The 17388-nt window shown below is 42.0% G+C and overlaps 1 protein-coding gene across 1 annotated transcript in view; it reads left to right on the top strand.

Annotated features, from left to right (window-relative positions):
- The window catches only part of RP1L1 (retinitis pigmentosa 1-like 1), a gene marked incomplete at its 3' end in the record, with an annotated part of 28395 nt that overhangs the window by 5240 nt on the left and 5767 nt on the right, over positions 1 to 17388 (top strand). Inside the window, exons 2-3 of the mRNA XM_010002234.1 lie at positions 12444 to 12609; positions 15647 to 17044. Coding sequence (XP_010000536.1) covers positions 12444 to 12609; positions 15647 to 17044 — 1564 coding nt within the window. The remainder of the gene's footprint in view (positions 1 to 12443; positions 12610 to 15646; positions 17045 to 17388) is intronic.

Here is a 17388-nt window from a genome sequence, read left to right as displayed (position 1 = left end):
CTTTCATCTCTGAACTGCAAAATTCTTAAATAATCCAGTGGATTTTTCTTTCCTCATGGTCTAAACCACAGAAAGAGTGCACCTATGTAGGCACAAAGTGGAAGACAGATCATAGAAAGGCCTCACAGACAAACTCAAATGATGTGTAGGATTATGTGACAGCAACTGCACAGCAACAGAGGATTTCCCTTACAAATGGCAATTATCCAGGATCCACCAGCTGAACAGTTATTAAGACTTGTTTAAGTCACAGGAACCCAGCAACATGACTATATGTCTAGTCACAGTTGTCCTGATTTCTACCCTTATCCTTCACTGACTAAGCCTTCCTTTTACTTACTGTCTTAAATTAAAACAAACCCAAATTCTTCCTTAAAATCCAATACTCCTTCTTGTATGGCTTTTGAAACCACATTGTGTTATGGCAAATAGTCTGCATAGTTTATGGCTACTAGTGGCAATTACCATGAGCTTCTCAAATGGGATTTATCAACTGTCAGAAGAGTTTTCCAAGGGATGTGGCTAGTTTTATGTTTGTTGGAGTCAGGCCAAGACTTAGATGTTCTCTTGCTTAGAAGCACTCAAGGCTGACCGTAAGTTGTTGTATTTAATGAGTGAATCTAATCCAGTCTGTTATGTACAAAGGCAGAACAGAAGACTAGAAAGACTCTCTTTTGCCTTAGACTCTACAAGTGAGGGCATTGCAGAATGAGCACTGTATGAAACCAAATTTCTTTGAGGAATCAGAGAATTACTGTGCGAGTTAATCTGGGGAGCAATCACAAGTTAAGGAATGCTTCCTCAGGCACCATTAACTGGAGATTGTAAAGGATTAGTTATTAGAAATTCCTTGGGGTGAGTACCCTCATTTTTCTTCTGTGTTTGAGTTGAGTTTGGAACGAGACACACTTAGATGCTGTGGCAAGACTAATCATTCTGGGTCAAATCAAGTCATCTTTGACAGTGATCAGCTGTAGCAGTCTCAGAGAAAGACAGAAAGGCACATATCAAGTCATTCTTTCCCCAGAGTATCTTCTCAGTATCCAGCAACCTGTAGGCAAAGATCTTCCTCAGATGGAAGTAGGGCCATTGGCTACAACTTTTCTAGTAGACAGAATAGTGTCAGGACACGTACTCATACTATGTAGACTCCAAAACAGGGTCTCATTTTCTAAAACTGGGTGGCCACATTCCAGATACTTCTTAGGGAAGGTCCCCAGCATATGTTAACTCCCAGACCTTCCCAGGAATTGCTTGGGAAAGCTCCAATCGATCCAGGCTTTAAATGTACTGAAGACCATCCTTACAACATAACAGTGCAGGTGACTCTTCCAGTGCCGTGGATCCAGAATTGTTTCATCTAGCTGTAAAGACAGAACTTTTATTTTTAGGTGTTACTAGAAAATGTATTGCCTTAACTATCATTACTGAACAATTCTTGGTAATAATGACTGCATTTACAGCGACCTTAGGGTGCAAGGCCAGGAAACAGGCCTGTCTGACATATTTCCTGACTCCAATTTACACATCCATATAGCCAGTTCTGGGACATCTGTAGCCTGCCCACAGGCATCCTCTAGGCCACTCATGTGTGGGCCGTTTACCAAGTTCATCTGTCTTAATGACAGGTGTCATCAAGACCCTGATGGAACTGGAAGAGGGAAATGAGGTACATGGAGGCAAACGAGCTGGTTAAAAATGTGGTGTGTATATAAACAATAAGAGAAGAAAGGTGATCATTTCCCTCCTTGGGAGAGTTAATTTTTCTGGTTCCATGTTGACATATTCAGTGTGACACTTGGTTTCGTGCTGTGTTCAGGTATGAATAATTGCAACCAATTTCAGCCCCTCATCTGTTGCAAACCGTTGTTGTCAAGTGAGCTGTACCACTTTCCACCCACCATGTGCGTGACTCATAGTCTAAAAACAAACCACAGGTTTCAGGTTCAATATTCTCTGATTCCATGCCAAAACCACAATGACTCCAATGAGATTTACACAAGCGATCTGTAAACCTCAGCAAAACTTTCCATGAACCTGATCCATAAGAAGACTCATATCCAGGTGTGTTTTATGAACCTTTCAGATGCCCTGAAATCATTTGGCCCAGTGCCTTACAAGATGTAGTGAAATGGACCTTGTGTGCTAGCCACTTTCTTATCTAACATACACCAAATCTAATACTTTCTTATCTGACATATACCAAATGCAAATGAATCCCTTTGCCTGGGGAGATTTTCTTCTTTCAAGAGTAATGTAGCAAAGTATAATTACTTTCTAATTCTTTTGAATTTAATCCAGGACAAAGACATTTCCAATCATTTTATTGAGTATATGCAGTAATATTTGTGAACATTTATTAATTTACCTAGAGCATAAAGAACAGCAGAATTCCACCCTCTCCTGGAAAAACTGTGAATTTCCTCTATGTAAATTAAGTAGAGATCACTGATTCTGCAAATAATTTTTGCAGGAGAGGCAGGGTTCTTTCATAGAGAAATTTGTTTTTCTAAATTCAGATTTTGAGTTTTTTACCTATATTAGGAGAGGAAAAGAGCATGTTTTGCATTTTCATCAATTTGCTTCTTCCTTTGGGTCATGAGCAGAGAATTCAAATGATTCTGCGGCAACTCTCAGCTGGTCTGGTTCTCCTTCTACTCACATATTTTCTAAAATAAATTAACATCAGGGGAGCTCCTTCTACTGTGTAGAAATGAACAACTTTCCAGCTTTCAAAGTTGCACTACAGACTTTGCAAATTGAGGGTGAAACCCTGAAGTCAATAAGAAGAAAACTATTTAATTAAACCAGGGTTTTGAGCCAGATGGGTTTCTCTAGGCCCTGAGCTTCTGTACACCATTGGCTGGATCCGTGGTGCTCCATGAGGCACAATTCACAAATGTTTAAGCTAAGAGACATCTGGGTTTCTAAGACCATGTGTGAGGGACCAGCTCCCTCTGAGACAGTCCAATCCGAATCAGGCTGGGTTCCCCAATCCTGGTTGTGACACCATGGAACAAAGCCATATGGATCTGTGAGCTTGATCTAGAAGCAGTAGGGTTCATATACTCAGTCCCAGCTCCTAGCTGGAGCACATCTATGTTGTGCTTCCCTCTTTTCCTCTACAGCTTCTAGTTGGAGTAACTTTTCATCCGTGGTGCAGATATTTCCTATGCAAACAGAATAAGTTTTGAGAACTTCTGGTAATGGGGAAAAGCCTAAACTCATGAACCACATCCTTCTCACTGACTCAGTCACCACAAGACTAATCACAAAAAGCAGATGCTTAGCATTTTTCAAAACTTGTCGATTTTTAAGCTAATCCTGCCCTCAAAGAGGATAAGGGCAGGTGCTTGGGGTGGGGTGGATGTTAGTCTGACTCATGATTTTTAAATGCTAATGTTGGATGGACAAGATTTAATGAGCCTAGAGCAGGCAGGCGACTCTGATTTCGATGAGGAATTGCAGAATGTCAGAAGGTAGATAATATCTACTGCAAAAACTTTCTAAGAAATGCCTTCTTCTCTTCCATCTTAAAATCTGCACCCTTAAGAGCAATTTTCTGTTTCTCTGGCTCTGATTTCTGATTCACAACTAGAAAAGTCTCACACTTCATTTTGAGCCAACCGGGTGGCTGTGAAGGGAAAAAAATCATGGTTTGGGTTGGAAGGGAACTTCAAAGGCCATTTAGTCCAAACCCCTTGCAGTGACCAGGGAACTCTTTAACTAGATCAGGTTGCTCAGAGCCCCATCACACCTCCTGTCAAGCCTCTAAATTGACCCTCTTTCAGTTTAAAAACATTACCCATTGTCCTATCACTAACAGCCTTGCTAAAGTTTGTCACCATCTCTCTTATAGGCCCCCTTTAACTACTGAAAGGTGCTCTAAGCTCTCCCTAGAGCCTTCTCTTCTCCAGGCTGAAGAACCCAAACTTCCTCAGCCTGTCTTCCTAGGAGAGGTGCTCCAGCCCTCTAATTATCTTTGTGGCTTCCTTTGGACTATCTCAAACAAGTTCAAATCTTTCCTGTGCTGAGGACCCCAGAGCTGGACACAGTAGTGCAAGTGGGGTCTCACTTGAGTGGAGGAGAGGGGGAGAATCTCCTCCCTCAGCTATCAAAAAAGGCCATAAAAAGCTTGAATATAAACTCAGCACGATGTGTGGACCTCCTTAACTCAATCCAGCACTCAGTGTAAGTCTTAAGAAAGACACTCAAAGTCTTCATTAGGAACTAGCTCATCTTCCACAGAGACAAAATAACCATGGCAGCCCTCATGTGATCCTAGCAGCCTGAAAATAAGTTTTCTTCCCCTTTTTGTCCTCTTCACTTGTTTCACAAAAAAAAATAATTCCTTTTTTAATGCCTTTTTTTCAGTCTTTCCTCTTCCTTCCCCTTTTTCCATGCAGTGTTTCTCCTCTGCTGCTGCCCAAACTATTTCCAATATCCACCGAACTTCCAATTGTAGCATTTGTCCTGATCTGCTGTAAGATGTTCATCTGGACTACTTCCAGTACCAAACAGAACATTTTCCTTATGCATGTGCAAAGTGTCAAACACAGGGAAGGCATCTGTGAGTACTGTAGGAAAAGCTGCCAGGAGTGCAATAGTTAAACAAAATCTTTGCCTGTGGTTGACTGAGAAAGCAGTGCAGTGCCTTATCCCTCTGTCTTTCACATATTTTACTTGGCTCTTTGAGAACTTCATGGCCTGATTTCCAGGTCACAACTCCCAAAGCTATCATTTTTCATGCAGCTTTACACAGTGGTCAAAACAGAAAACTAGACAGCTCATGTCTGAGCAGCTCTTGAAGATGCTGATGTTTTTAGCAGTGTTGGTATGACAAATCATCTTAGATTGCTGCATTTCAGCATCTGAAGCAATGGACTGGCCCATGTTCCCATGATACGAGTATCAAATAAAGGTAGCAGTGTGTAATGTATGTTTAGTGGATTACCTGCTATAGCAGGCACCTGTCCTGCTTCCTACATGTGTATTTTAAGACCTGAGGTTTGATGTGGTGTACAGGAGATCATGTGAATTTTGGTGTGCTGTGAGAGAGGAAAGGATGCTGTGTAGTCTCTTCTAGACTAATGGTTTGTGTGCTACAGTTTGCAGAGGATTAGATCAATTTCTGTGCAATAGCTCTCTACTTAAAGTTCAATATTAGCTCTTGTTCTGTGTTCCTTCTGTTGTGTGGGGTAGAGCCTTCTGGCTGCTCATCAAATACACACCCATGCCACGTCCACCAGTCTCTCTGCAGATGGGGAAAAGGGGTGTTCCACTTTGGTAGGGTGTGGGGGAATGTTGCCCATGTTGATGTTAGAGAAAGTGAGGCCAAGTCATGCACTTTCCTATACCTTCCACCTTATTTTCTTCTGCTAATTTGCTAATATGTATGTGGCCAGGGAGTGGCAACACCCTGTGACTCACCTTCTGACCAACAGATTAGCATAGCTTGAAAAAACCACTCCCCAGAAGAACCACCAGCTAATTCCTCCAGTGTGAAGTCTGGGGGAAAGGCAGGGCAAATGAGTTATTTGCATAAATAAATTACTAATGTCATTGTTAAAATGAGACACCCTAATTCAGATACTGGATCCCTCTGGATAGAATGAAATACAACTACAAAACCAAAAGGCTGTTCACACTTCAAAGAGCTGTAAATCCGAATCAAAGACAAAAGGGAGCAGAGGAAAGAGCACAAGGAAACAAGGCAATGAGTCAGCATGATAGGCAATGAACTCCTCTTGTTAGTCTTTCCTTGAACACGTCAGTTACAAGCTTTTCCTGTTGCATCTCTGCACTTCTTTGGAAGGTGGTTTAGATTGTGGAATTGTGACCTGAAAAATGTCTTGCATTATTTTCCTGTTCTGTCTTTCCTTTACTCTTTCAAATACCCTTGGTTGGCTGGTAGCCAGCAGAGGAAAAAGGACATACTACCTTAGTCAGAGACTGGTCTCTATATGTGACTTTTAAGGTGAGTAAGGTTTGTGAAGGTCCTTTCTCCTCTGGGAACAGCCAGAGGATGACTTGTTCTCCACAACAACCAACAGATTCCTTAGTTTAGAGGTATTATGTTTGTCTTTCTTCTGTTTAGGTACTGATGACAGTTTATTATTAATTGTGTTGCAGTAGCACCTAGAGGTCCTTGCTAAGATCACAACCCCTTTTTGGTAGCTACTATACAGTAACATTCATTTGGACAATCTATCCTCAAATGAATAACACCCAAACAGAAAAAGAGACATAGCTCAGAAGACAGGACGTCCATTTGTCTCCACCTTGCACATGGTCTCCTCCCCAGTGGAGCTTGGAGTAACATCTATGAAACACTTTTATTTGAAAGAACTTTTAGCGTTCTGAACTAAGCCATACATGATATATCCCATTTTGACAGAGACTTCCTGTAGTATGAGATAGTGAAGTATGCAAATAACCAATAGTTATGCTGCTTTGAAAAATCACTATTTTGTTGTCAGAAGTACCAAGACTTCAATAAACCTAAGGGCATAACTGATAGTTTCTTGGAAGAGTCTGTGCCTATAGGTTTAAGGAACAAAAAATGGCAATTTTTTTTTCACAAGGCATCCCCTGATCTTTAAGATACCATAGTAGTTTGTGGGTCAGAAGATGGTTGATACAAATGGTGGCAAGTAGTGGCAACAAGTTTCCTGCTTTCTTGTCCAGAACCTCACTCACAGCCTCCATAATTCTCTTGATTCCTGACCCAGAGACTGTAAATGTCAACAAGCTTCTCTCTATTGGTTACAGTGGGACAAGTCTTACAGTAAGAATGATAAACTTATTTAATTTTCAGGAATTACACAATAAAACTTTAATGGAGACTAATTCAGGCCACCAAGTGCAAACTGCTAGAGATGGCTCCCCAAAACCTTGCCTTAGTGGATTTTGTCTCTGAATTTCCAGTACCTTAACTGTGAGCAGCCCTTCCCATGAGTTCCTGTGATAGGGTAATTACATTGAGAGAACTCAAATGAGGGCTTGAAAGGGGCATGAGTGATCCAAAGCAACTCTTTCCTAACCCATCAAAAATCTTTGTCACAAGCCATTCATTTTCTTCCATTTTATTCTTGACTGTTCACTTACCATAGATTAAAATACTCTTGGAGTTTCCATTTAGCTGGGATTCAGCTTGCAATAGACAATTTTCTCACTGTCTCTATATGAATATGTCAGATGTTTCCTGCTCAGCTTTCAGATGGTAGTCTGGTGGGGCACAGTCTTGTATCCTGGGTACCTTCTTCATGCACATATTAGATCATAGAGTGGTTTGACACCCAAGAACATCTCAAATTGCTCTACATATCTACACTTAGACAACTGCATTGAGCTGTGAGAGTGCTGAGACACTGAAATGGGTTGTCCAGAGAAGTAGCAGATGTCCTATCCTTGACAACATTCAATGCTAGGTTGGATGGGGCTTTGAGCAACCTCACCTAGTAGGAGGTGTTCCTGCCCATGAAGATGGGTTGGAACTAGATGATCTTTAAGGTCCCTTCCAACGCAAACCATTATGTGATTCTACAATTGGCTTTCTCTCTAGTCAGTGAAAGAGATGGGCACATCCAATGGGGGTTTTACTACCTGTATCAGGTGAATTTCCTGGGGTAAAACAACCTAACCCCCTAAATAGTGATTGTCTTCCATCAGTGTGCAAGAAGCCTAGCTTGTAAAAGATGACTGACAGCCAAGTGTGATGCTTTAATGGAAAAACAATATGGCAGGACATTTCCTTCTCCATCATGACTCCTTCCAGTTATTCCGGGCTTTAAGTAGCCTCAATCAGTTGCCTTTGTTTTTTGTGGTTAAATTGGACTGGAATGTAGTACTGTTTTCTTGTAATATGGTATCCTGGCACGAGTGCTCAAGAATCTTGCTGTTGCAGCCAGAGGGAAGTGGGGAATCTGTTTACCAGAAGGATTTCCTTATGAGCTACTGCTCAGAAAAGATAATGGCACCTCTGAGCAAATACAGAAAATTTCAATCTCTGAAAAAATCTGTGCTGGCCAACCATAACCCACCACTCCATTTCACTGGAGCATTTTCTGATTTACTTCCTCCCCTTAAAAGGAAATATCAAATATCTAAGATTTTATTGCTGCTTTAGAATGAAACACATCGTACCCTACTGGCCTTTTTTTTTTTGTCTCCCCAGTGATGGTGACTGCTAAAGCAGACAAAAACATCCACCTTCTACTGTTTGAGTTCCACCACACTTCTCCTCAGGCTGATATCTGTATCAGGCTCTTTTACAATAAATCACAGAATGACATTATCACTAAGGCTGGAAAAGGCCTCTGAAGATCATCTCATCCAGCCCTTTCAAAGCATAGTAAACTAGAGTAGGTTGTTCAGGTGTCCAGCTAGGTTCGAGGATAATCAGGTGTTCAGCTGGGTTTGGAATATTTTTCAGGATGGAGACTCCACAACATGTTTGAACAACATGGTCCAATGCTTGGCCACCTTCACAATAAGAAAAGTTTTTTCTTCTGTTTAAGTAGAGTTTTTAAAATAAATAAATAGACAATAAATGTCAGACAACAAGGGCCTCTGAAGTCCCAGGTTTTCACTGAGTGTGAGGAATCTAAAGGGCCCTTTAAAATTATTAATTTTTTCTGTAGTGAAAGACCCCATGCTTCAGACCAGATCTATAATGTTTGATCAAACATGCTCTATTACTGATATTATTTACATTAGGAATATGGCACATGTGGTGTTATATAGCTAAAGTTAATAATTATTGTATTCCTAAAATAACAAGCAGCAGCAGCAGCTCATTGAATTAATATGGCCTTCAAGAAGGAATACAGGCCTGGGACCCTAGAGACTGATATTCAATATTATGGTATTTCCTGATGACTACTGAGTGGTTATGTTGGTTGGAATTTATCTTACTTAGTTCAGTTCTCTGCATCTCTCCTAATAATTCCAAGGTGCATTTACACCAAGTAAGAAAGAGACATCTCCAGAGCATACTTTGTCTCACAGTAGGAGCCTAATGCAGGATACAGAAATTGCCCTTTCTGCAGGGACTATACAGCTTTGACCAACTAACTTAGCCTTACACATCTAACTTACAGATGGTAAAAATCTGAGGCAAAATCTATAGGTTATCTTGCTGTCTTTTGTTTTCAATATTTACAGAAGGATGCTTGTTACTTGTTTTTCACAACTTATCTAAGGGACGTAATGACAATATGCTTCTTTATAGAAGCATAGAAGTTTATAAAAATTCTTCACCTAAAGGGTTGTCAGGCCGTGGCACTGCCCAGGCCAGTGGTGGAGTCACCATCCCTGTAGGTATTTAAAAGATGTGGTGTCCTCTGCACAGGCCAGGCAGCAATGTGGCACTGAGAGGAGAGGTACTGCAGCCACGTGGGAAAGCTCTGTGCTGAGCAAACAGGTGAATCATTATCCCAGCCCCATAGCACTACACTGACCTGGCAGAATGGATGTTCCGTTAAACCAAATCCATGTGAGAAAAATTACAGAATCACAAAATTGTAATAGTTGGAAAGACCTCTAAGATCATTAAGTCCAACAGTTAACCTAGAAAAAACTACCATGCCCACTAGAGAATGCCCTGAATTGCAACATCTGCACATTTCTTGAGTATCTCCAGAGATGGTTACTCCACCACCTCCCTGGGCAGCCTGTTTCAGTGCTTGGCTAATTGTTCTGTAAAGAAATCTCTGCAAATACCTAGTCTGAATCTCCCCTGGCACAACTTCAGGCCATTTTCCCTAGTCCTGTAGTCATTCACTTGAGAGAAGAGTCCAACACCCACCCAGCTATAACCTCCTTTCAGGGAGTTGTAGAGAGCAATAAGGTCTCCTCCCAGCCTCCTCCAAACTAAACAATCTCAGTTCCCTCAGTTTCTCCTCACAGGACTTGTGCTCCAGACACTTCACCAATTTCATTGCCATTCTCTGGACTAGCCCCAGCACCTCCATGTACTTGTAGTGAGAGGTCCAGAGCTGAACTGCATGAAGTGCTTGAGGTGCAGCCTCACCAGTGCTGAGCACAGGGACACAATCTCTTCCCTACTCCTGCTGGCCTCATAATTGCTGATGCAGGCCAGCATGCTGTTGGTCTTCTTGGCCAAAAATTATTTATTTAACCTTTAGGAAACATTCAGTTGCATTTACAACTACCAAAATGTTTTTAACAATTGTTACTAAGTATTGATTTCCCAAATTTAGATGAATTTCTACAATTATTTATTCAAAGATCTTAAGCTTGCAATGTGTGAAGAAGAAAAGCTATGTTGTAGGTATAAACGCTGCTGAAGAGCTGATGATACCAGAAATATTACATGACACACCCTTTATTTTAAGTCACATAACACAAGTCTATTTCATATGAAAGAATTTGGTTTGTGTATATAAATTCAATAACCTGGCTGGCTCAGCTCCATTGAGTCCTGAAGCTGTGTCACTGGCACCATCTATTTTTGCACAAACAGCACAGCAGTGATGAGTGTGCTTGAAGTATCTATATCCAGACACAGCACCATGAGAGGGAATGTCAGGGTAAAAAAAACAGCTTTCACTGAATATAAGTCCTTTACAAATAGGAATAGCTCCTAAGCTTAGCAGAGGTTTAACAACAGAGTGTTTTACATAAGGGTCAGAAGAGATTTCAAGTCTCTTTTTCTTCTCTTCCTCTTCCTCCTTTTCTCTTTCTCCTTTCTTACCCTCACCTTTTTTTCTGCTTGTATGAGGACATGAAAAAACATCTCATTAAGGAATGGAAAGGAATGATAGAACACGAAGGTAAATAAGGAAAAGATACAGATGGCAAAACCCTACAAAAATATTGTAATTTATTAAATTACAAGTTTTCTTGACACTTTTTGAGTGAGCTAGAAGGATGTTCCCTTTACAAATATATGGGAAAAAATTATTTAGTGGCAAATGACAAGCAGTAGACATAGGCAGAGATTTGTGGTTTATTTTCAGTTTCTGTTTCATGGTAGTCTTCACACAGATTCAGAAGATCTGTTCCTTTACACAACTCAATGGGCCTCAGTTTCCAAGTGCTGCTATAGCACAAAGTATATAAAAATATTGAGAAGACAATGCGATTTTAGTGTATTCCCACTAAAGTTGATGACATATGCTTTACTGTAAAAAAAAACAGAATCATACAATGGTTTGGGTTGGGAGGGGCCTTAAAGATCATCTAGTCCAACTCCTCTGCATGGGCAGGTTGCTAGTTCAAAGGTTGATGATTAGGTGACTCAGTGAAGTCAGGGTGCATCTTATGGGCAAGATAGTGCTCAGCCCACCACAGGTGTGACCTAACATCTTGGTAGCCCATTGCACACTCAGTTCTTATTGGTGACTTCCCATATGCTCTATAGATACTGACCTGACATAATAGGCTGAGGAGAGAGTGACATCCTAGCTAGACTGTGGAACCCCCTCACAGCACGAAGCTGCTGGATTTTGGCCCCTTTAAAGCCTTCAAAGACAGCAAAAGGGCCTTCTCATCCTTTTAGAAGCCAACAAGTGATTTGCCTGGGAGCTTAACTTCAGTCTTACAAATAAGGATTGCAGAAGCAAGATGGAAGTGGACTCCAGTCTTTGGCCAGCGCTCATCACAAGACTAATTCTTACTCCTTTAGATCCCAGGTAAACATTGTATTTGGCTAGAAGTTATTTTCTGCCATGTCTAGCCCTGCTCCCTGCTACTTGCTGTAGCTGACAGGAAGAACTTGGTATGTAATCCAGAATCAGGTCATGTGGTGAAGATGAAGAAGCAGTGTGTAACCTGGGTTCTCATGGAGGAACGGAGAGTCCTTCAGACACTTCCCACACTGAGGACAATGTCCCACATTGTCCAGCACTGAGGCAGCACTTTAGGTAATATTTCGTTGAGGCAATACTCGAAGTAATATTTGAGACAGTATTTGAGGCAATATTAGGGGAAGTCACAGTTCTTTTCCTTTCATAGCCGGGGGAAGGAAGAAAGCTAGTGGTCAATCTGGAATGTAGCATTTACCAGGTAATAACTGCCATCTCATAAGGAATGAGAAGAATTAAAGAGTATTATTCTATGTAAGAGAAACTGAAAAGCCTCCAGTTCCACCCTCTTCCTCACTACCACATTGACAGGCCTAATTTTTTCCCACAAGATGTAAAGCCTTGCAATAAATGAGATATATTCTCCCTTAGGCAATCTTTCCAACATTTTTAATCTTGGATGATCTGATTAAAACATACCAAACCTTCTCTTTCAATGGAAGAATGCTGCATCAGAGCCTGCCAGCAGGCTGTGGTAGCCCCCAAGCTTCTCCAGAACCAAGTTTATTTACACTTTAATTTAGGTGACAACTAATTGTCAGTTGATTCCAAGCTTGGAAGAAACCAGCTGTGCTCTCTCAGCTCATGGTGATCCACTTGCTCTTCTCCTTCTAGATCGACAGCATGCAGGCTCTGCTCCACTGCCCCAGCGTGCTGGTGTGTGTCGGCCGGGAGCCGTTCAAACCGGTATCCATGGAAAATTTGAGGAAACACTCGGTGGAGAAGCTGCCCGACCTGACCCCTCGTTCCAATGGCAACAATATCAACGAAAACAATGAAGGTAAGAAAAACTAGGGGGCATTTTGCACAGTCGTCTCCAGGCCTGTGTCCCACAACCTGGAGATTACAGGCACCTATTGTACTGCTGCAATGTGCAAATTTCATGTGCAAAATATACTTCCCTCTTTCTGCCTCCCAGGCCTTTCCATCCTCCCCTTCTTTTCCTCTGGTTTCCTTCTAGGATTTCCTCCCTACACCCTCCAGTCTTTCTTTTACATGCTCCCCATGTCTGGCTGACTTCCCTTCCTCGTTCATATCTCTGTAGCTCCTTTTCCTTCCAGAACTCCCTCCTTTCCTGTGTCTGCTCTAAGACTCCCTAAACTCATGAGATTTCCCACAAATTTTCTATCCCCTTGTCTGTCATGTAATGTCTGCACTTCTGCATTTACCTGCATCAGACGTTGACCTAATTTAGTCAGCAGAAGGCTCAGTTTCTCCTGCAGGTTAAAGCTGCAGTGCAGTCCTTCAGGTACAAAGCATGTTTTTATGGAAAGGTTATGGAATCATAAACTAGAATCATAGAATCATTTTGGTTGGAAAAGACCTTTAAGATCACCAAGTCCAACCATTAATCCAGCACTGTCAAGTGCATCACTAAACCATGTTCCTCAGCATCACATCTACACAGCTTTGAAATCCCTCCAGGAATGGGGACTCCACCACCGCCCTCGGCAGCCTGGGCCAGGGCCTGACTACTCTTTTGGTCAAGATATTCTTTCTAATATCTAGTCTAAACCTCCCCCGGCACAACTTGAGGCCATTTCTTTTTGTCCTATCACTTTTTTCTTGGAAGAAGAGACCGACTGCCCCCTCACTCAAACCTCTTTTCAGGCAGCTGTAGAGAGTGAGCAGGTCTCCCCTCAGCCTCCTTTTCTCCAGGCTGAACACCCCCAGTTCCCTCAGCCACTCCTCGTGAGACTTGTGCTCCAGTCCCTTCACCAGCTCCTTTGCCCTTCTTTGGACAAGCTTCAGCCCCTCAATGTCCTTCTTGTCATGATAGGCCCAAAACTGACCCCGGGGATTCAAGGTGCAGGCTCATCAGAGCCAAGTACAGCAGGGTGATTCCTGCCCTGGTCCTGCTGGCCACACTAATACAAACTAGGGTGCCATTGGCCTTCTTGGCCACCTGGGCACACGCTGGCTCATATTTAGCTGCTGTCAACAAAATCTGCCAAACTCCTTTTCTGCTGGGCACTTTCCAGCCACTCTTCCCCAAGCCTGGAGCACTGCAGGAATGAGTATGTTATAGAATCATAGAATCAGAGAATGTCTTGGGATGATCTCTAAAGGTCATCTAGTCCAAACCCCTACAATAAGCAGCACCATCTCTAACTAGAACAGATTGCTCAGAGCCCCATCAAGACTAACCTTGAATGTCTCTAGGAATGGGTCCTCCTCCACCTCTCCAGGCAACTCGTTCCAGTGATCTATCACTCTCATATTAAAGAACTTTCTCCTGACATCTAACCTAAATCTACTCCTCTCTAGCTTAAAACCATTACCCCTTGTCCTATCATTACATGCTCTCATGAACAGGTCTTCCCCAGCCTTCTTATAGGTCCATTTCAGGTATTGGAAGGTCACTATAAGGTTCCCCTGGAGTCTTCTGTTCTTCAGGCTGAACAACTCTAACCCCCCCAGCCTGTCGTCATAAGAGAGGTGCTCCAGCCCTCTGATCATTTTTGTGGCCCTCCTCTGGACATGCTCCAACAGGTCCACATCCCACAGGATGGGTGGGGGTTATTCAGGATGAAATTTCTAGGCACTTCATCATGAGTTACCTAAGGTTGCAGGTAATTAAGTCAGCCTGAGAAGCCTATGAAGAGAAACTTCCAGTGTTCAGAGGGCAATTCTTCTACCCTATATTAGGAACTGGTTTTAGTGTGAAATGAATAGTGGTCTGAAGGTGCACGTGTTTTTCTCCATTTTCAATACCAGGAGCCAGGAAACATTCACTCGTGTTAAAATTTAAGGACAGAGGCATCCCCAACTCATTGTCTGAGACACAAAAGTCAGAGGATGCAGAGGGAATAAGCTAAAGATTTGTCCATCAAATTGGGAAAATTATCACTTCAATTAAGGGACTGGGCAAATGTATCTGTTCAAATGCATAAGGATGGTTAAATAGAAGCTATTTCATGTGTTATTGATCTTGGTTGTCTACAGAAGCATAAGTTTGTCTAGATATATAAAAGTGAGCTTTGAACAAATGTATTAGATACAAGATAGATGCATATCTTGCAAGGCAGCACGATAGCAAATATGCTCTGTTTGAAATGAAGGGTCTAAGACCTCAGTAAATCCATGCAGATCACTGCCCTGAGCTGTAGAGGTGTGCTTAGGATAAAAATTCCTAAAAGTCCTTTCCTATCACTGATTTCCTCTATAACTATCACTATTTCTCTTTGTAACCATCACCAGTTTACAATTCCTTTTCCATTTGTTCTCTAAATTTTAATAAACTTTATAATCACTCATAGTGGCACATCCCTGCAGGGACTGAGTGCTGCTCTGGGCTACATGACCACACCTGCATTTTCTGACATGTGGGTGGACAAGTGGATGACACACAATAAATGTCTGACACTTGAACTCTAACATCAGTTCTACATGTATTTTTCCCCTGGCTGAGGAAGAAGGACGAAAATTTGAGCACTTAAATAAAGAGATATTTGCAATGTGATAAAGGACAGAAATGTAGAGACTAAATTGTTTATAAATGTGTTTGTTTTTTTCTTCCTGACAATACACATAGTGCAACAACAACAAGTGTTTGGATTTCAGTTTAGATTTAGAAAAATAATAAAGTTAAGGTATAGAGGATTTTAAAACACATTGTTGTTAAAAAAGTAATATTCATGGCCATCACTTAGTCAAAGCCAATTTTTTCTAATTATGCAAACCTGTATAAGCTTAGTTTTAATGCAATAATATTAGTGTTCTCTACTTTGAGGGTTTGATCTATGTGTTTTGTGTTATCTTTATATGAGTTAACATTTCTCTCAATTTTTATTTTCTTTACCCATTTCAAATTGCAGCGAACTTTGGGCTGAAAGCCAAAAAAAGTGTTATCCATCCACGGACATCATCAAGCACCAGGTCAATGAGATTTTCTTTATCATCAGAAAAGTCATATCCTAATGGTCTCGCTGCCTCACCGGATAATGGGGCACCTTTCTCAAACAGTTGCTCACATCCAAAACCTGGGGACCTGGTCCATTCCTTGGTCAATGACGACATAGAAAAGCGGGTACACGTGAACAAGGATGGAAGCCTGTCTGTTGAGATGAAAGTTCGCTTCCGCTTGCTGAATGATGAGACTCTGCAATGGTCCACCCAGATCAAAAAGTCCAACATGAATCAGATGCCTTGTGAAGAGTCCTGTGTAGAGGACAGTGGAGTAGACCCCATACAGAAAATGAACCCAGAGGTCAGCTCAGAGGCAGATGAGTCATTATATCCCTGTGATATTGATTCTTACATGTCAAAACTTGAGGAATCGGAATGTGATGAGGTTCATTGTCACAGCTGTGGCAAGAAACACCAGGATTATGACATTTGGAAAAATCCCATGCACACATCCCAGAGGGAAGAGCCCAGTGTACGAAGCACCTGGCGCACACGGTCGTCATGCTCCAGCACATCGTCCCGGAGAAGGGTAGTCCACAAAAAAATGGCTTCTGTGGATAGTCTCCATACCACATCCAGTGAGGAGTTCTCTGAACACATTGTCCATGAGTCCTCATCCTACTCAGAGACTGTAGAGAACAGAGTGTCATACCGATCAATTAAAAAGTGTACCTGTCGAAGTGAGTTGTCTACAGGTGTTTCCAATGGAGAAGACCAGCAAGAATACACCCGGACAAGCACGAGCAACAGTCAGAGACCTTCATCCGTGGGCGCAATGTCACATTCAAGCTGTGAAAACAACCTTGATCCTCAAGACAGCCCTGAAGACCATGAGCCCAGCAAAACCAATTCACAACACGAAGATGAAAATTGTTTTGAAGTATCCTCTGTGAAGTGCTTGAAGGATGACATGGAAGAGGTTGAAAGCAGCAGAGTTGGGAGTGCCATGTCAAGGTCATCTCTGCAGTCCAGACAGAGCAAGAAAAATGTATGTGAGGAAACAAGTGTTGCTAGGAGCATGTCTTCCTCTAGCCTTCAGAGAGCAAATCAAGAAGATAACACCAGGTGCTCCACCCCTGCCAATAGTGTGCACAGTAAGTCTAGCAAATGTCCTACACCAAGAGCTCAGAGTGAACAAGATGACCACCCTAATGACAATGCAATGGTCTCTTTCTCCAACGAATCCCACCCCCAGAAAGAGACTGAAGAAGTTGGAGCAGAACAAGAAGAACACGAAATCAGTGAAGTCGGCTCAGTGTCAGCAAAATCAAGGGCCAGCCAACCAATTAGAGATGAGAGCAGTGAAGGTGAACAGTGTTCTAGACAAGGAACCCCTCATTCCAGAGCTAGTGACAGGAATAGCAAGAGAAGTGACAATGGAGAGGATTTAAATTGCAATGCCTCTTGCTCTTCCAGAGGGTCCAAGAGAAGCAAACACAGCCATATTGATTTGGATGCACGGTCTGAAATGTCTGTGTCTTCGGTTGGATCTACTGCAAATAAAAAGAATAACTCCCTATATGCAGGTGATATGAGATCAGGCAGCAGAGCATCTAATTACTCCAAAAGCTCTAATGACAATGCAATGGTCTCTTTCTCCAACGAATCCCACCCCCAGAAAGAGGCTGAAGAAGTTGGAGCAGAACAAGAA

The sequence above is a fragment of the Chaetura pelagica genome, unplaced genomic scaffold (genome assembly GCF_000747805.2).
Source record: "Chaetura pelagica isolate M959 unplaced genomic scaffold, ChaPel_1.0 scaffold107, whole genome shotgun sequence".
Classification (NCBI taxonomy): domain Eukaryota; kingdom Metazoa; phylum Chordata; class Aves; order Apodiformes; family Apodidae; genus Chaetura; species Chaetura pelagica.
The sequence above is the reverse complement of the archived record's forward strand: the minus strand, read 5'-3'. Positions and strand labels throughout refer to the sequence as shown.